Source organism: Anguilla anguilla, chromosome 6, assembly GCF_013347855.1.
Source record: "Anguilla anguilla isolate fAngAng1 chromosome 6, fAngAng1.pri, whole genome shotgun sequence".
NCBI classification, from domain to species: domain Eukaryota; kingdom Metazoa; phylum Chordata; class Actinopteri; order Anguilliformes; family Anguillidae; genus Anguilla; species Anguilla anguilla.
This window is the reverse complement of record NC_049206.1, coordinates 2,443,499-2,467,979: the sequence shown is the minus strand read 5'-3', so window position 1 is coordinate 2,467,979 and position 24,481 is coordinate 2,443,499. Positions and strand designations below refer to the sequence as shown.

The window sequence follows — 24,481 nt, the reverse complement described above, 5'->3', positions numbered from 1 at the left end:
AATCCAGCGCTGCATTTTCAGTATCGTGATTTAAAGGCTTCAGTACAGTACCTTGATGTGCTCTGCCGTTTGATCACAGTCCAGTTTCACTTCAAGAAAGGCTTTAAGCTTCTCCCGCAGTGGAGCCAGTGCAGTCCTGAGTTTCTCCTGGAAATAAATGACCACACGTTACTGAGGACACAGACTGATAGTAAACTTCCCTGCCTACATAGACAGCACAAGAGCACAAAGTATACAGGCCAAAAACTATGGTTTTCACTTCATGAATGTGATAATTTTATGTAAAGAAATACTGGCAACTAAACATGTGTTTGAGCTGGTTATAAAATTTACAAGTAGGTTACATTAGAATGCTCAATTATGCAGGAATTAAGAAATACATATAGAAACGTGTAATTATCATCTGTTTTACATAAATGCGAATCATTTCTTAATTTTTGTTCTATGTTGATATTACATTTATTACACACAACATTTATTGTGCCAAAAAGAGAAGTAGTCACACAATATTGCATTAATTGTCAAAATCATTTTATAAATGTAGTCTATCCATAATCTGTGCCAGGACTGTAGCTATCATTTTAATTACAATCACTTAATTGAAATGAAAAGATTGTGAAAGTTTTATTTATTGTTATTCATCTCATTGCAGATGGGTGTAAGAAAAAGAAGAAAATACATTAGCCCAGGGACCACAGTGCAGTATAAGTACAGCCATAAACAATTAAAAATAAGAATTAATCCAGAAATTAACATTATAACAAAGAAAAAAGGCACTGAACAATACTTAATGGACAATTAATCATCATTCCTGTAAATATGCATGAAATTATTCGGTTAAAAATGCATAAAAACGTGCATTCAAAACTAGTAGTTAAAAATACATTAAATCCTGATCTGGCAACCCGCTCTCCTACTCAGATTTTACAGGCCTTGTCAGTTTAAGGGTTCATTCGGGCGTTGGCAGCATTTACAAAATGGATGTTAGAAAATGGCTCAAAGCTCTACCTGCCCCATCCAGAACAGGACGGAGTTCAGAATTTACTGGATCTTCTCATTCACACTCAGAACCACCGATACGTGCCAAAGCTATAGCGTCTGGATCTACAACCTCAAATGAAGTCAGTGACACTGCTGGTCTTGCTATGCTGCTCGATCCAGCTAATTCAGCTAATGCCATCAGCTCCCCTCCAGCTTCACTAGCTAGCAGTAGCACTACATTTGGACCAGACCCTCCACTGCAAACTCCACCAGAGGATTTTAGTAGAGCAAAACCTGACCAAGTGAAAGAGGACAAGTTTCTAAACCTCATTTTTAGTGGGAAAATGCTCTTTTGTAAGTGACTGGTGGCACAGGAGAGACTGACTGGAATACACAGTAAAAGCAGATGCAATTTCTGTTTCCCTTGTGGGAAATTCAAATTGTGTGCAAATGCTGATTACGCCTTTAAAACGAAGGGACATTGCAGCTGTAAGCATGCTGTTGAATATAACAAAGGCTTTCATAAACATGCAAGCTCTAAAGAGCATCTGACATGTGAGGCCGTTCGGAGGGAACAAGAGAAACGCTCTGAGACAGACACAGAAATTTCCAGTAATTGATTAACACAGAGCAGTTTTCTAGAAATATATAGTACATGGCATCCATAACTGATATTTTAGACCTTCAGGTGCAACACTGCCATCTATACCCATGTAAGAATGAGTGCCCTCCCAGTGAAAAAAAAGTTCCTCCACTGATTGACATCTGATGCAGGCTTTGCCCCGCCCACTTGTGTTTCTCTGTTAGTCATGTGACACATAGTATGGAGCTCAAACTGCAGTCATGCCTGAGAACTATGTTCACTTTATACAGTTCTTTTATTAGATCCCAATAGTTTTTAATCCCAATGAATTTACAAAAGAAAAGGATAAAGCATACACAATTTGATACTGTGTGTAAACTGAAAATTCTTACAAGCTATTAAAAATGAGGTAAAATGTGAAATATGATCTGACAATTACCTTACACTCTTCCGCAGCCTCTTGAACTGGTCGCATTTTGTGGTTTTCATGTTTTTTTGAAGTTTGGCAGATAACACAGACAGGTATTTGATCATCCAAACAGAAGAGTTTGAGTTTCTCACTGTGCAGACTGCAGAGCACTTCAGATCCTGCTTTAGCTCTCTGACTTCTCTCCTTTAAGAACGCCTCACAGGCATTCCCCAGGGACAGGTTACGAGGAGGTTCTTGCTTAAATCTTCTCCTGCAAACTGGGCACTCCCGAGATCCCTTCTGTTCCCAGTACTGCTGCAGACAGACCTTACAGAAGCTGTGACTGCAAATCAGGACAACAGGATCCCTGAAGATTTCAGTGCACACAGGACAGGAGAGCTCCTCTTCCATGAGAGAAGATCCAGACGCCATTCTGTCTCAGTCTGTTCAGAGCTCAGTAATGATTCCTGCTAAATCTGTAGTTTAGTTTCAGTTTCACTCATTGCGGTTACTCAAACGGCAGGTAAATAAGCCTCTTTAACCTCTCAAATCTCTGTTCTTCTTCTGTCTCGCATTGTTTTTCCCTCAAATACATTTTTTTCTGAAATCCATTCATTTCTGGAAAACATACATTAGAATCTTTTTAAAAGGTCCATGATGTAACACAAAGCTTTACCTGTGAGAAACTTTACTTCGCTCTTCCTGTTAGACACACCCAATTTTCACAGACAGCACTTCCTGCAGGGGGCAGCATTGCACCACTGAGGTTTGATTGGCTGATCTGCCCACAGTTTTACACCAGCCCAGTTCTTACTGGTTCTGTCAGTTCTCTCTCGTGTGTGTTAATCCAAATGGAATCTCATTCCGCAGCTAATCTCAAGCACACACCCTCTCCTACAAACATTATTGAAACACAAATCCAGAGTTTGAGTCCACAATCTATTACTCATTGTAGTATGATAGTATCATCACTTATTTAGCTAATGGAGAGAGCTGGGCTTTAGAACAGCTCAATCATCAATCAAAATGTATTTATATAGCAAATTTCATGAAAAATTGTCACAATACACTTCAGTACTACAGTATGCTACAGTAGCAAACAGAACAGACCCAAGCGTAAACTCCCTCAGGAGCAAACCTAAAGCAACAGCGGCAAGGAAAAACTCCCTGTGGCAGATGGGAAGAAACCTCAAAAGGAACCAGGCTCAAGGGGGGAACCCATCCTCCTCTGGTCAACTCATCTACAGCGTGTGACTGAAACGTTTGCTGCTGCGCTGGACAGAGGGCGAACGCCTCTTGTACTTTGTGTCTTTAAAAGAGCAGGTCAAAATTCAGCTTTGGAGCGTAAAAAACAATGTGATAAATATCCTGTTAGCAAGATGGAGAGAGCTGTGGTTTAGCATAGGTTCAGAATGTGTGCCATGCAGACCGAAGGGTCTGCAGGACTTCTGTAAATGACAGACCTCTTATTTAGGAACGCAGCACAGTGCTCGGAGTGTGACTGGAGAACTGCTCATGCAGCGCTTACTCTACAGAAACACAGGCACAGGCACCAAAAGTCAGAGGTTATGCACACTTTATTGTTACTCACAGAGAAGAGCAGAAACAGAAAATTCCAATGCAGGGCAGCTCTTAATAAAACCGCCAACCATTCCTTTCTGAGGACAAAAACAAAACAAACCTCAAAAACTCTGTCTCAGTGTGTGCTCCCTGTCTCGGCACCAAACTGTCAGGAGAAACACACCTTTAAGCACCTGTGCTGATTAGCTAACGCAACCCAGGTGCGTGTGCTCTCTCTACCAGCCAGCGCAGCCGAGACCAATCTGCTTCTGGGATGTACTGAATGCCACACCCCTCCCACCCCAGAATTAAACCGAAGGCTAATTCGGCTAACACCGAGACCGCTCCCTCTCGAGTTTTGGCTCCAAAACGGTCACATGCCAGCGTGACACCCTTGGGAGGGAGATGCGGAAATTCAAGGAAACACCGCTGGTTGCAGTAGCGGAAACAAAGCTAACAGAAATTTGAGCAATTCTCATTTCCAATGTTACAGTACTGTTCATTACAGGATATAGCCAGGATTCAATCAGCATTTGTTCTTCACTAACTATTTAAAAATGAAAAGCAATAATCACCCCCACGCCCGTTCACAAACACACTTTCTCCAGTTCAGCTAAAACTAGCTAATCCTGAATGCCAATATTGTTTCAACACCACTTAGATCTCGTTCTTAAAATCAAAGCTGTGTACTAGGGTGTCCAGAGACAATACTATGCCTATCTGTTCAACCAACAAAATTAACTGTATGCGTATAATCTTTCACACGATTGTTCTTCTTAATTTAGTCATTGTGAATTTCTTGAGGACTAATATACACTTTAATCTTTCTGCTTTAATTATTTTATAAGCGTCAATGATTGTAAATGCAATGACAATTCTTTCTCAAAAACCAAAAACGAAGGTATGGCTATTAGGAATCCACAATTATAGGGAGAAACATTTGCCAGTATAATCAAATTAATGAGTAAACTGTAATTGGCTGTTCAAGGAGGTAAAGATACGCGATTGGACTGTGCCTGTTGACACTCTGACAATGCGTGATTCCAGATGTCAAATGAGTATATTTTTGACCGGTTTGGTCTTCCATACTAGGAAAGGTGGTAAGGACGGAAAAAAGGAGCGATTGAATGCAGATCTGGTAGAGCCAGGGCTTCAACCAACACCTCAGCACAGCCTCAGGCTCACCCTACATGAGCCCGCATTCTATTCAGCCTGAGTCTGACCAGAGCCCGCGTGTTGCAGCATTTTGGAAGCTGAATTTGGTTTTACCCTGACTTTTAATAAGTGCATCAGTGCAGTAGACACGCCGTGGTTTGGGGTATCGCTGATGTTCTGTTCAGAAAAAGTGTGATTGATGTCTGGATCAGATCAGTTGATGGTGCACAGCGGCAGGCTTGTGCATTATACTGTCATAACGCTGATGCTCCTGTTTCACGGCTCCCATACTTAAGCAGGGCATCACAGAATTCACATTTTACGAACCCCACGCTTTCGTCTGCAGCTCGATCAAAAACCGTGTAAAAGTTCGTCCAGACCTGGGATTCTCCATTCGATGGCTGCTGCCTCACTTCATTCTCCCCTGACTATAACTTCCTTCTCCCCGGCTCTGAGGCGTCCATTCTGTCACTCACAGAGCTCAGCTTAGGCTCGCTGGCCTACAACTGCCATCCAGCTCACACAGCGCTCTGTGCTCAAAATATAAAGGCCCAGCTACAAGGAGCAAAACCCCAACCAGCCCAATAGAAACAGGCAGAATTAGGACCCGAACTGACCCAAACCCTCGGGTACTGGTCCAGGTTTATCAGGCTCAGGTGAAAATCACAAACTCAATCTCAGAGTTCATAGCACAAGCAGGATACTTAGCTAATCAGTATGTCTTAGCTGATCTCAGATCAGCTCATGTGAGTTTGAACTGAACCCAAACCCAGCTTATAAGGGGCGTGTTTGCCTCTGTCTGTGTCTATACTGCACTGGAGAGACACACTGGTGACAGGTCAGGAAAAGAGCAGCACTCTGGAGTGATTCCACTGGTGCATTTATTACAATTCAACTGATTACACACAAGCCAATGCATAACTGCAACATTGATATCATGTGGTTACAAAGATACATTTATCATGAACTGCTGCAGACATGGATCTTTATTGTTTAAATGATTAAATAAAATATTGCAAAATACATTTTTATCTGCAAATATACTCTTGTCAAAGTGAAAAAAGCAGTCTGTTCACCTGATCCATGCCCACAAACCACAGCACTATTCCACTCGTACAGACACCTTCACCTTCAGTGGACAGATCTGCAGAGAACCAGGACGGAAGAATGGAAACACTCTCTCAGTGAAGGAGTGTTTAAAAGTGTAGAGAGGAGTGTTGGTACTGGGGTCAGAGAATGACACCTCCCCCCTGTCCCAGTCCAGCTGCACTCTGACCCTCTGGGGTTCCCTCTGCACAGTGAGGACTGTAGGTGGGGAGGTCAGGGCTTCATAACGCCGAGAGTGCCGCAGTATACTCCACACTCCTGCTGCTGGGCTCAGCCTCACAGCCCCATTCCTGCTGAAGGACTCTTTAGCCACACCCACCGCCCAGGCCTCACCCCCCACTTCTACATCCCAGCAGTGTCTCCCTGAGCTGAATCCCTCAGAGCCCAGCACACACCGCCCCCCATCAAATCTCTCTGGATTATCAGGAACCTGCTGACTCTCACCACTGAGTCTCACACTGGTCAGATCCTCAGACAGTGAGAGGAGGGGATGTGCTGTGTTTGGGTCCAGAGTCACAGGAGCTGAAGGGACAGAGAATGAGACGTCAGCACTGATCTGCACAAAGGGAAACAATCAGACACAATGGGCTCCTAATGATATAAACTGAGTTTCACAAAATCATTATACAGAATCATTATAGCCACTTAAATACTGTATGGGCCAAAAGTATTAGGCCACCTGTACTTTTTTTTAACTAGGTAGCAAATAAGGCATTTAATATATGCACATTTAATGAATAACAAACTAAAGTAGTTTTCTTTTTCAATTTCTACCTACAATAACTCAAAAAGTTGACTTACTTAAAAATAATCTTAGACACGACTTTCCTCGCAATAGTGTCCTTTGGCTTTAACTACAATTAAATGAATTATTGGCAGTCTGTCCATTCAGTTTGCTGAAGGGAGGAGAGTTCTCTCTAGCATAACTAGAAGTCTGTGCAACACTAAATTCCCAGGCCTTGCAGCAGGGCCCCTCCGTCTCCAGGCACCAAACCTCCCAAGGACAAGAATAAGAAATATTTCATGTACGTTTGTCTGTGTGTGTGTGTGTGTGTGTGTGCGTGTGCGTGTGCGTGTGTCTTCTTTCTCTATGCTGCTTATGCATTTCTAGAAGTCCAAACAGATGAGCTTGGCCTTCCTACTTATCCTCTCCCTGCTGTCCTGCCAGGGAGGAACCGGCTATGACACCATGCTGCCCAGGACCCTGAATGTAACTGATAGATTAAAGACTAAACTATTATTTCTGACTTGTTTAAGACTAAGTGGTCACCGTGTGCTTATTCAGGATTCATGCTATATGACTAGACATAGCCAATCATTTACTTTGTTAAATCTTACTTTATGATTATATATTAACCACATACCAATTAGACACAGAATTATGTATGTTATTGTTAGAACTTTTTTTCTATTAAAAGCAGGGACCGTCCCTGTTTTCCTCAGTTCTGGGTTATCCATCTTGTTCTGTGTAGGTATCGAACTCTTTCTGCAGAAATAGATCCTATTTCTTATATGGAGATACCTCATCATGCTGGTTATTCTAAGGGGAGAATTTACTCTGCTGAACATTGTGAAGCAGGTGGAGGGGAAGGAGAGCCTAACACCCTTAGCCTGTAGTGCCAGTAAGCCCCGCTCATCTAAGCCTAACTCCTTCTTTGCCATATTTCTTGCAGCTTTACTGCTTATTTTACTTACACTCCAGCCCAATGGTTTTAGGCTACCAGTGGTTTTAAAAAAGATAGAAAAGATTTGGGCAGCACGGTGGTGCAGTGGGTGGCACTGTCGCCCCACAGCAAGAAGATAGGGGCGATATAGCTCAGGAGGTAAGACCGATTGTCTGGTAGTCGGAGGGTTGCCGGTTCAAACCCCGCCCGGGGCATGTCGAAGTGTCCTTGAGCAAGACACCTAACCCCTAACCTCTAACTGCTCTGGCGAATGAGACGCATCAATTGTAAAGCGCTTTGGATAAAAGCGCTATATAAATGCAGTCCATTTACCAAGATCCTGGGTTTGAATCTCGGCCTTTCTGTGTGGAGTTTGCATGTTCTCCCCGTGTCCGTGTGGGTTTCCTCCAGGTACTCCGGTTTCCTCCCACAGTCCAAAGGCATGCAGGTAGGCCAATTGGAGTCCCTAAATTTCCCGTTGTTATGAGTGTGTGAGTGAATGGTGTGTGTGCCCTGCGATAGATTGGCGGCCTGTCCAGGGTGTATTCCTGCCTCTCACCCAATGCACGCTGGGATAGGCTCCAGCACCCCCCTGCTCCTGCTCAGGATAAGCAGGTATAGATAATGGATGGATAGATAAGATTTCACTCAAATGAATTACCCAATGAGATTAAGGACTGGTGCTCAGTCTCTTCACTCTAGGGCTCTTACACAGACAGGACCAATATGGAAAGGATGCTGAAGATTCCCAGTGACAATGTGGACAACGTGGAGCTCCCTGCCCCCAGTACTCACTGTATTGAACAGTCCCCAGCATCTTCTCCCACACTCTGTACTTCAGATTGCCCAGGTGCTTGGCCACATCAATCAGCGCTCCTGAGACCTTCTCTGGATCCGCCAGTGTGCACTGGGCTCTGCAATAATATTCAGGAGTCACTTGTGCTGTGGGTGTGGCTTCATTACCATAGAAGATAATCAGCAGCAACATCAGATTTTTATTCTATAAGAAAATGGCTCCATCCCTCCCAGCGTTCTGCCACACAGCCCCACTGGCTGCCAGACATGAAGCAGCCCGACCCCACTGAGGGACACACACACACAGGAGCATGCAGGGTAAAGTGCATTTTCTACCCATTATTTGTACGATGATTGTAATGATGTTTATCATTATAATTAACATGATACACAGACAATCATTATATAATTAAATCAGATAACTCATTTAGGTATGAATGTAACATTCTTTTTATCATTTTTCCATCTGGTCCCATTTCACTCATTATTCATGAAATGCTACAGTACTTGTGATCTACCCCTCATATTTATACTGAAGAGAGGAAGGAAGAGAGGATTAAAAGATTGAATCGAGAATAAGGCAGGAGTTTACATACCGTTTCTCCACGTCTTTGTAGCTCTGAAAAAAGTGAATAAGAGTTTATCACTATAATCAATACGCAGACTATTATCAAGACTGTATCAATGCAATATGTTCCAATATGAGTACACACCTGGGCAAAAATATTGGCCAAGCCCAAAATGGCAAAATATTAAGCTTTTAATGGTCTTAACAACAAATCATTGGTCAGGAAAGTATCAAGAATTTAACAAATGCACTCCTGAGACCTCCTGTGCCAACATTTGCTCGTTTACTTTTGCTGCAGTGAACTGTTTGGGGAAAAGCTAGAAACAGGGAAATTCACTTATATAGTCTTCTTGTACACAAAGGTAAAATCATGATAATGATTAAAATGATTGATGTAAAATTCAAACTAACACATGTCTGCATGTACAAAACTTTCCAAAAATATCTTCTGGGATGTTTTTTTTCTTCAAAGATTAGTCATTATTTGGTTATCTGCCACACCTGATGCAGCCCATCAAGGGCCTGATAACAAGCTCTTAAATGGAACCAGGATTGATAGAGCAGAGAGAGATCTACAGTATGCAGTGTTGTGAGACCCACATTAAAGGAGCGAGATAATCTGCTCCAAAAAAAGCAAAATATCATGCAGAGGTTGCTGTCAGAAACCGCATAGCTGGTCTTCGTCAGGCCAACTGTAGCTATTCTGAAATTTACAAGACCCTAAAGGCAGAGGTAATCCCTATTTCTCTATCAGCTATTGAGAGAATAGGTCAACGCTTTGAAACAACAGGTAATGTTGCCAGAAATAAAGAATCTGGAAGGCCCAAAGCCTCATCATGCAAGGATGACCACCTGCTGAAATTTACAGTTCTCAAAGACAGGAAAGAAGCTTACAAAAACTGACAGCAGAATTCAAGACCTCAGAAAACAAACTAACCGGGAAACATTTTCCAACTACTAATCAACTGTTTGAAGCCATCAACATTGAATGAAACAACATTGACTCTTCTTTTTTGTAAAAAGCTGTCTGCAGGTTTACCCACAAGGCTGAAACATTTAAAGAAATCAGGGGAAAAGCTATCCCATACTAAGTTACTTTATCTATTTGTTTAATTCTTGCTAATTTCCTGACCAATGAGTGGTTGTTAAGACCATTAAAAGCTTAATATTTCATTTTGTTTTTTTGCCTAGGAGTGTATATTGACAAACATGTTTTATGTGTGATTTTGACACATGACTTACCTGCAGGAATGAGATGTCTTCAGCTCCCAGCTCCTGTTCTATGGCTCTGATTTGTTCTGAAAGGGATGATATCACTTCTGTCATCTTCTCAATTTTCTCCTTCATCATCTGACTCTTCTGCTCCTCTTCCTCCGTCAGTGCAGTGATCCTGGCTGCCTCTTCATCTTTTAGGAACTGCTGAAGTTTCTCAAACTCCATCTTTATCTGTCTCTCAGTGCGCTGGGCCTGGTTCTGGAATAAACATTATTCACCATCATTTCAGCACAATCCAGCGCTGCATTTTCAAAACAGTGATTTAAAGGCCTCAGTACAGTACCTTGATGTGCTCTGCTGTTTGATCACAGACTAGTTTCACAGCATTAAAGGCTTTAAGCTTCTCCTGCAGTGGAGCTAGTGCAGTCCTGAGTTTCTCCTGGAAAGAATTGACAGAGTCCATACTTTACTGAGAACACAGACTGACAGTAAACTTCACTGCCTATATAGACAGCCCAAGAGCAGAAAGTATACAAGCCAAATGCTATGGTTTTCACTGCATGGATGTGATAATGTTATGTAGACAAACGCTGGACAACAAAATATGTGTTTGAGCTGGCGATAAAATTTCTAAGTAATATAAGTTAGAATGGTCAATTATGAAGGCATTAAGTAAAACATACAGAAAAGTGTAATATTATTTTTTTTACACAAACAGTAATCATTTCTTCATTTTTATTCTGTGCTGATGTTACATTTATTACAGACAATATTTATTATGCCAAAAAGAGAAGTAGTCGCAAAATATTGCATTAATTGTCAAAAGCTTTTTATAAACGCAGTTTATCCATAATCTGTGCCAGGGCTGTAGCTATCATTTTCAGATCAGTGACATAATTAAAATGAAAAAATTGTTAAAGTTTATTGTTATTCATCTCATTACAGATGGGTGTAAGAAAAAGAAGAAAATACATTAGCCCAGGGACCACAGTGCAGTATAAGAACAGCCATAAGCAATTAAAAATAAGAATTAATCCAGGAATGAAAATTATAACAAAGAAAAAAGGCACTGAACAATACTTAATGGACAATTAATCATCATTCCTGTAAATATGCATGGAATCATTCGGTTAAAAATGCATAAAAAAGTGCATTCAAAACTAGTAGTTAAAAATACATGAAATCCTGATCTGGCAACCCGCTCCCCTACTCACATTTTACAGGACTTGTCAGTTTAAGGGTTAATTTGAGCGTTGGCAGTGTTTACTTTACAAAACGGATATTAGAAAATGGCTCAAAGCTCTACCTGCCCCATCCACAACAGGACAGAGTTCAGAATTTACTGGATCTATTCATTCACATTCAGAACCACCGATACGTGCCAAAGCTACAGCGTCTGCATCTACAACCTCAAATGAAGTCAGTGACACTGCTGGTCTTGCTATGCTACTCGATCCAGCTAATTCAGCTGATGACATCAGCTCCCCTCCAGCTTCACTAGCTAGCAGGAGCACATCAGGTTCCAGCAGCACTACATTTGGACCAGACCCTCGACTGCAAACTCCACCAGAGGATTTTAGTAGAGAAAAACCTGACCAGGTGAAAGAGGACAAGTATCTAAGCCACATTTTTAGTGGGAAAATGCTCTTTTGTAAGTGACTGGGGTCACAGGAGAGACTGACTGGAATACACAGTAAAAGCAGATGCAGTTTCTGTTTCCCTTCAGATAATTGTGTTCCAAAACTGATTCAACGTTTAAAGTGAAGGGACATTGCAGCTGGAAGCACGCTGTTGGATATAACAAAGGCTTTCATAAACATGCAAACTCCAAAGAGCATCTGACATGCGAGGCCGTTTGGAGGGATCAAGAGAAACGCTCTGAAACAGACACAAAAATTTCCAGAAGTTGAGTAACACAGAGCAGCCTTCTAGAAATCAATATTACATGGTAGCCATAATTGATATTTTGGTAGTCCTGGTCACAAACCAGTTACCTTTGTTAGGTAGACTGGATGCATCTGATAGCATGTTAGACTGGGGGAGTGGACCTTTCCTCTAAGTTGAGTACATGATCTGAAAGGACCTACAGTTGACCGAAGTCATAAAATCAGCATCTCACAAGTCAACCTACATGGCATCCATAATTGATATTTTAGAAGTTCGAATATAACACTGCCATCTAGACCCATGTAAAAATCAGTGCCCTCCCAGTAAAAAAAGTTCCTCCTCTGATTGACGTCTGACGCTGGCTTTGCCCCGCCTCTTGCCTCTCTCTGTTAGTCATGTGACACATAGTATGGAGCTCAAACTGCAGTCATGCCTGATAACTAGGGTCACTTTATACAGTTCTTTTATTAAATCCAAATAATTTATATTGTATTATATTCTTACAAGCCATACAAAATTAGGTAAAATGTGAAATATGTTATCTGACAATTACCTTACACTCTTCTGCAGCCTCCTTTACTGGTCGCATTTTGTGGTTTTCATGGTTTTTTGAAGTTTGGCAGATAACACAGACAGGTATTTGATCCACCAAACAGAAGAGTTTCAGTTTCTCACTGTGCAGACTGCAGAGCACTTCAGATCCTGCTTTAGCTCTCTGACTTATCTCCTTTAAGAACGCCTCACAGGTATTCCTCAGAGACAGGTTACGAGGAGGTTCATCCTTAGAAGATCTTCTCCTGCAAACTGGGCACTCCCGAGATCCCTTCTGTTCCCAGTACTGCTGCAGACAGGCCTTACAGAAGCTGTGACTGCAACTCAGGACAACAGGATCCCCGAAGATTTCAGAGCACACAGGACAGGAGAGCTCCTCTTCCAGGAGAGAAGATCCAGACGCCATTCTGTCTCAGTTTGTTCTGGACTCAGTAATAACTTCTGCTGAATACAGTAGTTTAGTTTCAGTTTTACCTACTGAAACTTATACAAACTGCAGCTAAGAAGCACTGTTTATAAAGATCACTTTAATATCTCTGCCTTCTCAATCTTGGCTATTTCGCTTCCATCTTCAGTATATTTTCAGAAAATTCTTGTTTCCTGAAAAATGTATTTTGAAATCATATCCTGTTTAAGATCCTGTTTGTAACTAAACCTTCCGAGTGCGAGACACTCGCCCAGTCCCAAACAGCCCTCTGGACTCCTGGACTGTGGACTCACAGACTTCAGTGGCGTATTTCCGGGGACAGGTGAGTCCACAGGTGAGGGGAATATAAAGGGAAATACGGGGCAAGCGTTCTGATATCAGTCAGCACGTGACACATTGCTGAGAGACGGAGACACTGCCATACTCTAATTTATATGCCAAGAGCAGAAGAGGTGAGTCATCAGCACTTAGGAACAGTAACCAGCCGGGTGGGGGGGGGTGGGGGAGGGGGGGGAGGGGGTGCTGACAACACGGGCAGCCCCACTCAGGATAATCTCGGTGACCAAGTGAGGTGTGAGTTGGGACGCACAGCAAAGTCCATCAACGTCCTTCAGGAGATGCGTCTGATCGGTTAAACAATGGGCCTCATTCACAAAACTCTTCTTAAATTATTCTTACTTTTGTTGTTCAAAATGTTCCAATGAAAAAAAAAAGGGATTTATGACACATGTGCAGACCTTTTTTTTTGTGTGCATCTCCCAGGTGTATGAGATGATGAATGCTGGCTGTTTGTATATTTTACGCATGATCCTGTTCATGTGATTTGTATAAGGAAACAGCCATGAACAAATACAGATAAGAAAAAATGAGGAATGCCAAAATTTTCTTGGAAACATTCTTACTCACAGTTTATGATCAAATGTGATCGCACACATTTTGTGAATGAGGCCCGATGTCTTCACCCTCAGAGCAAAGCCGTTACGTTTTTGGTAAGATTTTATTCTCAGAAAGTCACTGATGCAACAGAACCCCACATTCCCTGGAACCTGGTCGGTGGATTATTTGGGGCCCACAAACATTTGATTGGCTCATAGTATTGTAGCTGTCAATCAAACACTGACAGATAAACCACTGATTACTGCTTTAATGTTCAAGTGGGTTAAATTGGGCTGCACCATTTCTTCCTAAAAGGGGGTGTTCCTACCCCAGGCTGGTGCCTGACTGATCAGTCAGCTAGGCTTTACTGCAGAGTCACCGGAGGAAGGGGACAGGCTCTTCATTATGCCGTGGGCGAGCAGGAGAAGTGAATGGTGAGCGTGACTCAGCAGAGGATCAGTCCCGTGGTCAGGAAGCCAGAGGCCCCAAACGTTCCTGTGTGGAGTTACAGTGTCACAGCAGCATATTTCAATTAATCCTCACCTTGCTGACACTCCATACACTTTGTAGAGCAAGGGCTTCACCCAACACCACAGTTTCAGAAGCCCTCTTGTGGACAGAGTGGGTATGACCACAGACATTTCCCTCACTCTCAGTTCACAGCACCATCCAGGGGGCACTGGGCTTATCCACTTCTCTCACTTGATCTGCTGAATTCAGTTTGAACTGATCCCAAACCCAGCGTATGAGGGGAGAATTTGTCTCTGTCTGTGTTCACACTGCACTGGAGAGAGAGACTTACCTCATCACACACCTGGGAGACACACTGGTGACGGGTCAGGAAAAGAGCAGCACTCTGGAGTGATTCCACTGGTGTATTTATTAAACTTCAACTGATTACACACAAACCAGTTTCAACATTGACATCATGAGGTTACAAAGGGACATTCATCATGAACTGCTGCAAACATGGATCTATATTTTTTTAAATAATTAAAGAAAACATTGTAATAGATATTTTTATCTCATTAATCAAAGTGAAAGAAGCAGTCTGTTCACCTGATCCTTGCCCACAAACCACAGCACTATTCCACTCTTACAGACACCTTCAGTGGACAGATCTGGAAAGAATCAGGCCAGAAGAATGGAAACACTCTCTCAGTGAAGGAGTGTTTAAAAGTGTAGAGAGGAGTGTTGGTACTGGGGTCAGAGAATGACACCTCCCCCCTGTCCCAGTCCAGCTGCACTCTGACCCTCTGGGGTTTCCTCTGCACAGTGAGGGCTGTAGGTGGGGAGTCCCAGGCTATGTTTTCCCCATTGTGCAGCAGTATACACCACACTCCTCCTGCTGAGCTCAGATCCACATCCCCTTTCCTGCTGATGGACTCTTCAGCCACACCCACCACCCAGTCATCATCCCCCACTTCTACATCCCAGCAGTGTCTCCCTGAGCTGAATCCCTCAGAGCCCAGCACAAACCGCCGCCCATCAAATCTCTCTGGATTATCAGGAACCTGCTGTTTCTCATCACTGTCTCTCACACTGGTCAGATCCTCAGACAGTGAGAGATCAGGATGGGCTGTGTTTGGATCCAGAGTCACAGGAGCTGAAGGGACAGAGAATGAGACGTCAGCACTGATCTGCAGAAAGGAAAACCATCAAAAACAATGGGCTCCTAATGATATAATCTGAGTTTTACAAAAACAATCTTTACAGTCTCAGATACATGAGAGAGCAGCACTAGAACTAAAAGCTAAGGACATTTGTATATGTTCCATGTTGTATAATCATTGTACGAGTGTGCAAAGCCTGTCCCCTAAAATATGTTATCACTCTTAAATCAGTATTTTATTATGAGCATCAGTGAGATTAAGGACTGGTGCTCAGTCTCTTCACTCCAGGGCTCTTACACAGATAGGACCAGTATGACTCTGACTGGCTTCATCAGCTTGTGGAAAGGATGCTGAAGACTCCCCCTGTACAGTGACAATGTGGAGCTCCCTGCCCCCAGTACTCACTGTATTGAACAGTCCCCAGCATCTTCTCCCACACTCTGTACTTCAGATTGCCCAGGTGCTTGGCCACATCAATCAGCGCTCCTGAGACCTTCTCTGGATCTGCCAGTGTGCACTGGGCTCTGCAATAATATTCAGGAGTCACTTGTTCTGTGGGCGTGGCTTCATTATGATAGAAGATTATCAGCAGCAACATCAGATCTTCATTCTATAATAAAATGGCTCCATCCCTCCCAGCGTTCTGGGGATTTATATTAGAGGTAAATATTCATTTCATTACTTTAATATTGTAAAAACCTCCCTCTATATATAGTCATTATTAATGATGCAGTAATTATTATAGAGAGAGAAACATTGTAAACACATTCCACAGTACCTCACTGAACACTACAGGGCTAATAAATTACTTTAGATATTTAACCTGATGACAGAGAATGGAGTTTCTTACCTGTTTTGTGTGTCCTTGCAGCTCTGAAATAGAGTGAATTATTATTGCTTTAGCCAATGCTGTAGATGAACCACAGTAATATCTGACTGTATGTTGCTGAACATGGTTTAGATATAAAACATGACACAGAAAAATAAATGTGCTGTTTTATCATAGTTAAATATGTGTACAGTGTGTGGATCTAGAATGATGAGAAACTTTAAATCAAACTTTGCCAGCAAAAAGGAGACTGCAATTCTTCTGCTTGATAAAGCTTTGAAATGTTTTGATGATATTAGCAAGTTTAAATTTAAAGGTGGTTTAGAGAATATTATATTCTATACACGAATGTGTGTGAGCATTAACAGCAGTTTGTATAGAGTACTGCAGACACTGAGTGAACAGGTCTTACCTGCAGGAATGAGATGTCTTCAGCTCCCAGCTCCTGTTCTATGGCTCTGATTTGTTCTGAAAGGGATGATATCTCTTCTGTCATCTTCTCAATCTTCTCCTTCATCATTTGACTCTTCTGCTCCTCTTCCTCCCTCAGTGCAGTGATCATGGCTGCCTCTTCATCTTTTAGGAACTGCTGAAGTTTCTCAAACTCCACCTTTATCTGTCTCTCTGTGTGCTGGGCCTGGCTCTGGAATTAATATTATTCACCATCATTTCAGCACAATCACAAGCTGCATTTTCAACATTGTGATTTAAAGGCCTCAGTACAGTACCTTGATGTGCTCTGCTGTTTGATCACAGACTAGTTTCACTGCATTAAAGGCTTTTAGCTTCTCCTGCAGTGGAGCCAGTGCAGTCCTGAGTTTCTCCTGGAAAGATATTGCACTCTTTACAAAAGAAACAGTCAAACAGTAAACTTCACTGCCTACACAGACAGCACAAGAGCCCCTGTTCAGACAGAGGGGAGCCAGAATAGAGACTCTGGTCATAGCTTGTGTAAATGAAATGTGTTCACTGAGACACATTTCAGTGCATTGCCTCTGTGACAGGTCATGCCAGGTAAACAGGTTTTTTAATGTATTGCCTGTGTGACAGGTCATGCCATACAAATGGGTATGACAGTAGAGAATTGAAACACTCATGTTCTGTTCATATTGGCAAAATATCATTGCAATAATATTAAAATGAATAAGTTTAATGTGCTGTATCTTTTGAGTTACATTTGGCACATTAACAGTGATCTGCCCTCTAAGGCCACATTGTGTCAGACACATATATCAGAGTCATGAACTTTGACCCCAACTGTCCTATGCTGAGCACTGCTCCCTAACACAGCTCTGAGAATGTCTCCACACTCCTGCCCCTCCCTCCTGTCTCTCTGTCAGGCATGTGATACGGCCTGATAACTAAAATGGCTGCTTTTTGGATCATTATAACCCTTTTTGAAATACAGTAACTTCTTCATTAGTAATTCAAAATAATTATTAATTCAATATTAATTATAATTATATTTTTGACACAAAACGTTTTTTATGTGTTCATTTTAGCTGTTTGATAAGCTTCACCAAGTTTTCAGTAGACGACTGCACAACAAGCCAAACTTTTAAATCACCAATAATTTACAAGCAAATTCATTTAGTTTACAAGCAAAGAAAAATCAAATGTTAAAAGTCTAAATTATCTTAAGAAAAGCAGTTACCTTATACTCTTCTGCAGCCTCTTGAACTGGTAGCAGTTCATGGTTTGCATGTTTTCTTGAAGTTTGGCAGACAAGGCAGACGGGTATTTGATCCACCAAACAGAAGAGTTTGAGTTTCTCACTGTGCAGACTGCAGAGCACTTCAGATCCTGCTTTAGTTCTCTGACTTCTCTCCTTTAAGAACGCCTCACAGGTATTCCTCAGAGACAGGTTATAGGGAGGTTCTTGCTTGGAAGATCTTCTCCTGCACACTGGGCACTCCCGAGATCCCTTCTGTGCCCAGTACTGCTGCAGACAGGCCTTACAGAAGCTGTGACTGCAACTCAGGAGAACAGGATCCCTGAAGATTTCAGTGCACACAGGACAGGAGAGCTCCTCTTCCAGGAGAGAAGATCCAGACGCCATTCTGTCTTGGTCTGTTCTGAGCTCAGTAATGACTTCTGCTAAACCTGTAGTTTAGTTTCACTTTCACTTACTGCTGTCACAACAAACTGCAGCTAAGTATTGTCTTTGAAATTAGACTCAAATCTCTCTTTGTCTTGGTATTTTTTCTCTGTCTATGTTATCAGAAAATCCTGTATTTCTGAAAAATATAGATTGAAATCGCATTAAAAGGTCCCCGATGTAACTAAAGCTTCCACCTGTGAGAAACTGCACTTCCCTCTTCCTGTTAGACACACCTGATTGTCAGAGACAGCAGTTCCTGCAGGGGGCAGTATTGTACCACTGAGGTTTGATTGGCTGATCTGCCAGCAGTTTTACACCAGCCCGGTTCTTACTGGTTCAGTCAGCTCTCTGACGTGTTAATCCAAATGGAATCTAATTCTCCAGGGCAAGCACACGCCCTCCCTTAGAAACATGATTCAAACAAAGATCCAGAGTTTGCGTACACAATCCATTTCTCTTTATAAAATCTGACTCAAAGCAAAGAGAGAGTTGTGCTGTAGAACAGGTGGTCTAGAGCACTGATGGAAGCACGTGACTGAAACGTTTGCTGCTGCGCTGGACAGTCGACACCTCTTGTACTTTTGTATCTTTGGCCGAGCAAATACCAGACAAATCATACAAAGAAGAAAATACTAACTTTTCCAGAAACAATACACAGAAAGCCACTTCTTAAAGCGGCTCACTTGTCAATGTAAATTTCAGCATTGGGGTGGAAAAAGCTACGTCCTAACTGGTTTAAATCAAGACAAATCACGCCTTCCTCGCACGATGGCACGATTGGGTTGAAACTGTTTTTGCTATTTCTTGCACCCCAGCAAATGGACTCTGCTGATTTCTTTTGCAGACCTTGACAGTTTTGCAGCAGAAGTCGCAGAAGTTGCAGAAGTTTGGTATAGCAAGGACCACAATGGAAATAAGTCTTGTGACTTTTTGTGTTATCCTTGATGCTCTTTTAATTGTGCATGTGCATTAGTGTTTGCAACCATGTAATTGTCCTTTTAAAGTAAATCGTCAAATAAATAATCTAAACTAAAAAAACGAAAAACTCTCTCACTCCACCTGGTAGAGCAAGGGCTTCATCTAACACCTCAGCACAGCCTCAGGCGTCCACTAGTGGACAGAGTGAGTATGACCACAGACATTTCCCTCACTCTCAGGCTAGAGCTTGTAACGGGCCCAAAAACTTCAGCCTGACCCTACATGAGCCCGCATTCTATTCAGCCTGAGTCTGACCAGAGCCCGCGTGTTGCAGTGTTTTGGAAACTGAACCTGGTTTGACCCTGACTTTTAATAAGTGCTTCAGTACAATAGACACGCCGTGGTTTGGGGTATCGCTGATGTTCTGTTCAGAACAGGGGTGATTGATGTCTGGATCAGATCAGTTGATGGTGCACAGCGGCAGGCTTGTGCATTATACTGTCATAACGCTGATGCTCCTGTTTCACGGCTCCCATACTTAAGCAGGGCATCACAGAATTCACATTTTACGAACCCCACGCTTTCTTCTGCAGCTCGATCAAAAACCGTGTAAAGGTTTGTCCAGACCTGGGATTCTCCGTTCGATGGCTGCTGCCTCACTTCATTCTCCCCTGACTATAACTTCTTTCTCCCCGGCTCTGAGGCGTCCATTCTGTCACTCATAGAGCTCAGCTTAGACTCGCTGGCCTACAACTGCCATCCAGCTCACACAGCGCTCTGTGCTCAAAATATAAAGGCCCAGCTACAAAGAGCAAAACCCCAACCAGACCAATAGAAACAGTCAGAATTAGGACCCGAACCATCCCAAACCCTCGGGTACTGGTCAACCCAAACTCACTCTCCGAGCTCATAGCACTAGCAGGGTAGTTAGCTAAGCAGTATATCAGATCAGCTCATGTGAGTTTGAACTGAACCCAAACCCAGCGTATGAGTGGCATGTTTGCCTCTGTCTGTGTTCATACTGCCCTAGAGGAGGAGACTTACCTCATCACACACCTGGGAGACACACTGGTGACGGGTCAGAAAAAGAGCAGCACTATGGAGTGATTCCACTGGTGGATTTATTACACCTCAAATGATTACACACAAACCCACATACTTACACCACCACCGTATAGCACAGTTATTACTCAGTGATAACATCAGGAAGTTATGTGAAAAGAAATTAGACACTTCTCATGGAAACATTACAGAACGTTTCAACTAAAATAATATTTTGTTGATGCTGTTTGACCGGCAAATATTTTAATTAATGCTGCTCAGATGTGATGGAATGCAGTTCTTTTAACCTGATTTTTATTGCAACATCATGAGATTTCAAAGTTACATTCATCATGAACTGCTGCAGAAATTGATCTATATTTTGTAAATGATTCAATAAAATATTGTAAAAGATATTATCTGCAAATATACTCATTGATCTTGTCAAAGTGAAAGAAGCAGTCTGTTCACCTGATCCTTGCCCACAAACCACAGCACTATTCCACTCTTACAGACACCTTCACCTTCAGTGGACAGATCCGCAGAGGACCAGGCCAGAAGAATGGAAACACTCTCTCTGTGAAGGAGTGTTTAAAAGTGTAGAGAGGAGTGTTGTCACTGGGGTCAGAGAATGACACCTCCCCCCTGTCCCAGTCCAGCTGCACTCTGACCCTCTGGAGTTTCCTTCGCACAGTGAGGCCTTTAGGTGGGGAGGTCCGGGCTGCGTATATCCCATCGAGCAGCTCTATACCCCACACTCCTCCTGCTGGGCTCAGATTCACAACCCCTATCCTGCTGATAGACTCTTTAGCCACACCCACCACCCAGACCTCATCCCCCACTTCTACATCCCAGCAGTGTTTCCCTGAGCTGAATCCCTCAGAGCCCAGCACACACCGCCCCGCATCAAATCTCTCTGGATTATCAGGAACCTGCTGTCTCTCACGACTGCGTCTCACGCTGGTCAGATCCTCAGACAGTGAGAGGTTGGGATGTGCTGTGTTTGGGTCCAGAGTCACAGGAGCTGAAGTGACAGAGAATAAGAAGTCAGCACTGATCTGCACAAAGGAAAACCGTCAAAAACAATGGGCTCCTAATGATATAAACTGAGTTTAACAAAAACAATCTTTACAGTCTCAGATACGTGAGAGAGCAGCACTAGAACTAAAAGCTAATAACATTTGTAAATGTTCCATGTTGTATAATCGTTGTAAGAAGGTGTGAACCCTGTCCTTCCCCTAAAATACATTACCACTCTTAAAGCAGCATTTTATTATGAGCATCAGTGAGATTAAGGACTGGTGCTCAGTCTCTTCACTCCAGGGCTCTTACACAGGCAGGACCAGTATGACTCTGACTGGCTTTATCAGCGTGTGGAAAGGATGCTGAAGATTCCCCCTGTACAGTGACAAAGCAGAGCTCACTGCCCCCAGTACTCACTGTATTGAACAGTCCCCAGCATCTTCTCCCACACTCTGTACTTCAGATTGCCCAGGTGCTTAGCCACATCAATCAGCGCTCCTGAGACCTTCTCTGGATCCGCCAGTGTGCACTGGGCTCTGCAATAATATTCAGGAGTCACTTGTGATGTGGGCGTGGCTTCATTACCATAGATGATTATCAGCAGCAACATCAGATCTTCATTCAATAAAATAATGCCTCCATCCCTCCCAGTGTTCTGGGAATTTATATTAGAGGTAAACTATTCATTTAATTACTTTATTATTGTAAAAACCTCCCTCTATATATAGTCATTATTAATGATGCAGTAATTATTAGAGAGAGAGAAACATTGCAAACACATTCCACAGTACCACACTGAACACTACAGGGCTAATAAATTACTTTAGATATTTAACCTGATGACAGAGAATGGAGTTTCTTACCTGTTTTGTGTGTCCTTGTAGCTCTGAAATAGAGTGAATTATTATTGCTTTAACCAATGCTGTAGATGAACCACAGTAATATCTGACTGTATGTTGCTGAACATGGTTTAGATATAAAACATGACACAGAAAAATAAATGTGCTGTTTTATCATAGTTAAATATGTGTACAGTGTGTGGATCTAGAATGATGAGAAACTTTAAATCAAATTTGCCAGAAAAAAGGAGACTGCAATTCTTCTGCTTGATAAAGCTTTGAAATGTTTTGATGATATTAGCAAGTTTAAATTTAAAAGTGGTTTAGAGAATATTATATTCTATACACGAATGAGTGTGAGCATTAACAGCAGTTTGTGTAGAGTCCTGCAGACACAGAGTGAACAGGTCTTACCTGCAGGAATGAGACGTCTTCAGCTCCCAGCTCCTGTTCTATGGCTCTGATTTGTTCTGAAAGGGATGATATCTCTTCTGTCATCTTTTCAATCTTCTCCTTCATCATCTGACTCTTCTGCATCTCTTCCTCCCTCAGTGCAGTGATCCTGGCTGCCTCTTCATCTTTTAGGAACAGCTGAAGTTTCTCAAACTCCATCTTTATCTGTCTCTCTGTGTGCTGGGCCTGGCTCTGGAATACACATTATTCACCATCATTTCGGCACAATCACAAGCTGCATTTTCAACACTGTGATTTAAAGGCATCAGTACAGTACCTTGATATGCTCTGCTGTTTGATCACAGATTAGTTTCACTGCATTAAAGGCTTTTAGTTTCTCCTGCAGTGGAGCCAGTGCAGTCCTGAGTTTCTCCTGGAAAGAAATTGCACTCTTTACAAAAGAAACAGTCAAACAGTAAACTTCACTGCCTACACAGACAGCACAAGAGCCCCTGTTCAGACAGAGGGGAGGCCGAATAGAGACTCATAGAGGTCATAGCTTGTGTAAATGTAATGTGTTCACTGAGACACATTTCAGTGCATTGCCTCTGTGACAGGTCATAACAGGTAAACAGGTATTTCAGTGCATTGCCTCTGTGACAGCTCATGCCAGGTAAACAGGTTTTTTAGTGCATTGCCTATGTGACAGGTCATGCCATGTAAACGGGTATGACAGTAGAGAATTTAAACACTCATGTTCTGTTCATATTGGCAAAATCATTCATTGCAATGGTTTTAAAATGAATAAGTTTAATGTGCTGTATCTTTAGAGTTACATTTGACACATTAACAGTCATCTGCCCTCTAAGGCCACATTGTGCCAGATACACATATCAGAGCCATGAACTTTGACCCCTACTGTCCCATGCTGAGCACTGCTCCCTAGCACAGCTCTGAGAATGTCTCCACACTCCTGCTCCTCCCTCCTGTCTCTCTGTCGGTCATGTGACACGGCCTGATACCTAAAATGGCTGCTTTTTGGATCATTATAACCCTTCAGAAATACAGTAACTTCTTCATTAGTAATTCAAAATAATTATTAATTCAATATTAATTATATTTCTGACACAAAACGTTTTTTATGTGTTCATTTCAGCTGTTTGATAAGCTTCACCAAGTTTTCAGTAGACGACAGCACAACAAGCTAAACTTTTAAATCACCAATTATTTACAAGCGAATTAATTCTGTTTACAAGTAATGAAAAATCTGATGTTAAAAGTCTAAATTCTCTTAAGAAAAACAGTTACCTTATACTCTTCTGCAGCCTCCTGAACTGGTAGCAGTTCGTGGTTTGCATGTTTTCTTGAAGTTTGGCAGACAAGACAGACGGGTATTTGGTCCACTAAACAGAAGAGTTTGACTTTCTCACTGTGCAGACTGCAGAGCACTTCAGATCCTGCTTTAGCTCTCTGACTTCTCTCCTTTAAGAACACCTCACAGGTATTCCTCAGAGACAGGTTAAGAGGAGGGTGATCCTTAGAAGATCCTCTCCTGCAATCTGGGCACTCCCGAGATCCCTTCTGTTCCCAGTACTTCTGCAGACAGGCCTTACAGAAGCTGTGACTGCAACTCAGGACAACAGGATCCCTGAAGATTTCAGAGCACACAGGACAGGAGAGCTCCTCTTCCAGGGGAGAAGATCCAGACGCCATTCTGTCTCAGAGCTAGAGCACATCTTATGCCAACTAATAGAACTAAAAATCTTAATAGAGAGTTACACCCAGATCCAGGGGAGGGATTTACAGAAAACTGCAGGTAGGTATGAACTACATGCAAAACAGGTTTTCTCTGCAGATATAAAATCAGTGACCTCACCTTACGTTGGTTATTTCCAGGTTTCCTTCCCCTCCCCCACTCCACAATTTTCTGTTTATTTGACGTTTT

General features: G+C 42.4%; 2 protein-coding genes and 1 long non-coding RNA gene across 4 annotated transcripts in view; all 3 read right to left on the bottom strand.

Moving 5' to 3' along the window:
* Positions 1 to 24,481, bottom strand: part of LOC118228888 (tripartite motif-containing protein 35-like) — a 27,739-nt gene extending 3,258 nt beyond the window's left edge. Inside the window, exons 1-4 of one of the 2 annotated variants that reach the window (XM_035420447.1) lie at positions 23,845 to 24,481; positions 22,874 to 22,969; positions 22,558 to 22,788; positions 22,168 to 22,190 (exon numbers count right to left, since the gene is read on the bottom strand). In XM_035420447.1, the coding sequence (XP_035276338.1) occupies positions 22,168 to 22,190; positions 22,558 to 22,788; positions 22,874 to 22,969; positions 23,845 to 24,249 (755 nt within the window). In that variant the 5' untranslated portion in view covers positions 24,250 to 24,481. Of the gene's footprint in view, positions 1 to 51; positions 148 to 2,003; positions 2,468 to 22,167; positions 22,191 to 22,557; positions 22,789 to 22,873; positions 22,970 to 23,844 lie in introns of those variants that run through there. The other variant, XM_035420448.1, reaches the window with a different exon arrangement.
* LOC118228953 (tripartite motif-containing protein 35-like) lies at positions 5,743 to 13,331 on the bottom strand. Its single transcript, XM_035420560.1, has 6 exons — positions 12,478 to 13,331; positions 10,381 to 10,476; positions 10,065 to 10,295; positions 8,851 to 8,873; positions 8,255 to 8,373; positions 5,743 to 6,317 (listed from the first exon to the last, which is right to left on the bottom strand). Exons 1-6 carry the CDS (start codon positions 12,880 to 12,882, stop codon positions 5,791 to 5,793), a joined length of 1,401 nt encoding a protein of 466 aa, XP_035276451.1. The 5' UTR covers positions 12,883 to 13,331; the 3' UTR covers positions 5,743 to 5,790.
* On the bottom strand, positions 20,345 to 21,754 carry LOC118228963. The gene is made up of 2 exons (XR_004765578.1): positions 21,722 to 21,754; positions 20,345 to 21,305 (listed from the first exon to the last, which is right to left on the bottom strand). It is a non-coding gene; the product is annotated as an uncharacterized LOC118228963 (long non-coding RNA).